A 3,940-nucleotide genomic window follows, 5' to 3' on the forward strand; every position below is an offset into this window, starting at 1 on the left:
GGTCATTGTCGCAAAATAATTGACCGACAGAGTTTAAAATACCGAGCTGCCTCGGCGAGGTGTTTTAAACGTCAGTGAAGGTCAATTATTTTGCGACAATGATCGAGTATAGCTATACATTATCCCGCTTATTACATGGCTAACTTACTAACAATATACCTAATTCATTTTACATCGACTCGCAACACTGGTTCTGGCTGCGTTCTGGCTCCGCTCGTCGCTCCGCCCCCTGTCATCGCCGGCAGCAGAACACCGGCAGTGTCTAATTGCACTGAAACAGTGTGTGTCAGTGGGGCTTGATTGCGAACAGCTGCGCACAGCGGTCATTATTGTCCCACAGCGGTCATTATTGTCTGATAATGACCGCTGTCGGGGGGCTATTGACCAATCACAAGCAAGCATTTCGGCGAATGTGAAAACGCCATGTAATAAGTAAGGGATAATTTATAGCTACGAGGTCATTGTCACAAAATAATTGACCGACACAGAGTTTAGAACACAGAGGCGCCTCGCAGAGGTGTTTTAAACGTCAGTGAAGGTCAATTATTTTGCGACAATGACAGAGTATAGCTATACATTATCCCGCTTATTACATGGCTAACTTACTAACAATATACCTAATTCATTTTACACCATCGACAAGACGAGATCAAATGCAGACGCAGTTGTTCTGTGGCTCTGTCAGCCCAAATAAAGTGATTATTATTATCGCCGGCAGCCGGCAGGTGTGTCTGATTGCAGTGAAACAGTGGGCTTGATTGCTCCAGCTGCGAAAAACAATAATCACCGGTGGTTATCGAAAAATAATTCACCGCTGTCGGGGGCTATTGACCAATCACAACCAAGCATTTTGGCGAATGTTAAAACGCCATGTAATAAATAGTAATAATAACCCATGGCGATATACTAAAAAGCTATTTATCATTTTTGGCTGGTAAAAAATCTGCCTGGCTGGTCGTTTTTTAAATCTACCAGCCACCTTGGCTGGTAAGCCAAAAAGAAAATTGTGTTCCCTGCATTATTAAAGCACTGTTTCCCTTGTTTAGTTCCTTGTTCAAGTCATAAGCTTGTTCAGTTGTCACAATGTACTGTAAATAAAAACATGCAATGAAAAGTTACAGTATGTAGATTTATTTATTTGTATGACAAAACCCTTGCAAAGTATCCGTTTTATTTAATGAATTCAAAACAGCATTGATATTACGTAAAAGCAAACTGGCAATAGAATTTTTTTTCAAAATAATCTAGTTCCCTTAAAACGCTAACACTATTAAAAATATATATACAGTTGAGGTTAAAATAAGAATATGACTTGGCCTGAAAAAAAGTTTTTTTTGTTGCTTTAATCCCTGCATATGAGGTACATGTACATTACAGTGAAATTATTATTTTATCTGTCACATATGAGGTACATGTACATTACAGTGAAATTAGTTGTTTTATCTGTCACATATAAGGTACATGTACATTACAGTGAAATGAACAGGCCTGAGTGTATTTCCTGTCGCAGTGTCAAGTGTTACGTTTAGGAAATAAAATGTATTTCAATAGAATAGGTCTCTAGAAAAACGTGAGAATGACCATGTTGTTCCGTCCGCAGCGCCCCCTCCCATGGACGAGCAGACGGAGGACTGGCTGAGCCCAGACGTCCTTCAGAAGAAGCTGGCCGAGGCCCAGCAGCTCCGCCGGGACGTCGAGGCGCTGCGCACCACGGTCTCGGACCGCTACGCACAGGACATGGGCGAGAACTGCACCACGCAATAACCTGAACTGCCCTGGTGGCGGCGGAGATGTGTGTGTGAAGTGAACGACCAGGCCGGGCTTCTAAAACCGGCTTCGTCTTCACGGTCGGTTACTGAATGTCGTCCAAAGGGATAGTATTGGAACAATGAGACCCGCCTGCATGGTTCTGTGTCCTGCATCTCTCTGTACGTCGGATCTGAAGTCTCTGTGTTGCACAGAATCTTCACAGACTGGTTCCGTGTTCCTTCATCTCTCTGTACGTCGGATCTGAAGTCTGTCTGTTGCACAGAATCTTCACAGACTGGTTCCGTGTTCCTTCATCTCTCTGTACGTCGGATCTGAAGTCTGTCTGTTGCACAGAATCTTCACAGACTGGTTCCGTGTTCCTTCATCTCTCTGTACGTCGGATCTGAAGTCTCTGTGTTGCACAGAATCTTCAGACTGGTTCCGTGTTCCTTCATCTCTCTGTCCGTCGGATCTGAAGTCCATCTGTTGCACAGAATCTTCACAGACTGGTTCTGTGTCCTTCATCTCTCTGTATGTTGGATCTGAAGTCTGCGTGTTGCACAGAATCTTCACCGCGGCGACCTCGTCCATTTCAGTCCTAAAACAACTTAAACCTGTGTACTTGATCCCCTAGCATTTCTTGAGCGTGGTCTTCCTATGCATCGTTTTGTGACGAAACGGTTGTTTAGTACATTGTTTGTTGCCAAATACTCGTCGACGTTGAGTGCTGTTTTCACTCGAGCGGAGTATTTGTGTGACCGTTTCCATAGTTATGTTTGCTTTATTTAACTTCTACTTTCCCTCTTGGGGGGGTGAATAATCCAGGATGTGGTTGACAATCAACTGACAATTTAAAAAAGTGTTTGAGTGAATAAAACCTGAAATGTTACTGAAAAGCCATTGTTTTAAAAAATGGCGACCGCTGTAACAATTTCTAGTATGCGTGTTTGACTTAAGCGGTAAAATAACATTCTCACGCCATCGAGCCTAATACAGTTCTGCTCTCAGAGACTTGTGTTTTGTGAATACTCTCTCTCAAATATTGGGCTTTTTTCTTTTTTTTTTTTTTTTTTTTTTTAATGAATGAATGAATGTCAAACGTCTACCATTCTGTACAGTTTGCAACCATAATACCATAGACCAACCAGAAAGTGATTTTTTGCTACTTTGATAAGACTGACCTGTTCTTTCTTGGTGTATATCAACCAACGAACAAACGATCAATACATTCCTAGACTCTGATTGTAAAACAGCGACTTTGGGGCTATGTCACATTATGCTATTGAGGCCTTATCACTGTTTTTCCGCTCACAGTGGGTGACATGAAATCGTTAAGTTGATATTTTGTCATCGGGAGTCATATCAGGTGGACTGGCGATTGTAGATGTGAAGGTCACTGTACACTAAATGTATGATGCCAAGTTGATGACGGCTAATGTGTTCCTAGATTTGTTACACATGATTACAACACTATTATTCTGCAGTATTTGCGTTTATTGTTTGTCCTTAGTTTGTTTTGCGAGGCGACGTCAAAGCATTCTCTGTCTAATTTATTACTGTTACGTCTGGTTTAAAATGTTTAGTTCAACGAATATAACATCGGTCAGGTTGAGATATTGAACTGACCGTCTAATTCAAGCTTTATTTTTTCTGGAAAGTCAGCCGCCACACGCCTTATATCAAACCAGAACAAACGTGTTTATATTTTCAGATATGTCTTTTGTCCTCTATTGTATTTGCATATTTTAGAAATAAAGAAATTCTCCGTAATCATGTCTATTTCATTTTAATGTTTGATGTGTCATTCCATGGATGAAGACATTAAGTAAACAAAATTATCCCTTTTCTGTGTACGTCATAAGTTACTAACTAAGTTGTCACGATTCCCAAATTTTTACTTGGATACCAGCCTAAGTATCACGATACCGGTTCTAAAACGATAACACGATTATTAGAGAGATTCAGGGATGTTCTCACTGTTGACACGCCCACTATGCAAAGCGTGCACAAAAATATGCATCAAGCTATTATTCTAAAAGCATCGATACTAATCAAATGGGAGTATTGAACCGTTTTTAACAGCTGGATATGGGCAATATTTTCTAGTATGGGTGTATCGTGCAACCCTATTGGTAAGTAACTTGAATGTGACTGGCCCTAAACGGGTGACTTTAGGTAGTGGACCAGTCAG

At 41.1% G+C, this 3,940-nt stretch overlaps 1 protein-coding gene across 3 annotated transcripts in view; it reads left to right on the plus strand.

Moving 5' to 3' along the window:
- Nucleotides 1–3,519, plus strand: part of cep85 (centrosomal protein 85) — a 34,976-nt gene extending 31,457 nt beyond the window's left edge. For all 3 annotated transcript variants that reach the window (XM_084307679.1, XM_084307680.1, XM_084307681.1), the window contains one exon: nucleotides 1,601–3,519. In XM_084307679.1, the coding sequence (XP_084163805.1) occupies nucleotides 1,601–1,764 (164 nt within the window). In that variant the 3' untranslated portion in view covers nucleotides 1,765–3,519. The remainder of the gene's footprint in view (nucleotides 1–1,600) is intronic.
- The last annotated feature ends 421 nt before the right edge of the window (nucleotides 3,520–3,940 follow it).

The sequence above is a fragment of the Notolepis coatsorum genome (assembly GCF_963971535.1).
Source record: "Notolepis coatsorum genome assembly, chromosome: 2".
NCBI classification, from domain to species: domain Eukaryota; kingdom Metazoa; phylum Chordata; class Actinopteri; order Aulopiformes; family Paralepididae; genus Notolepis; species Notolepis coatsorum.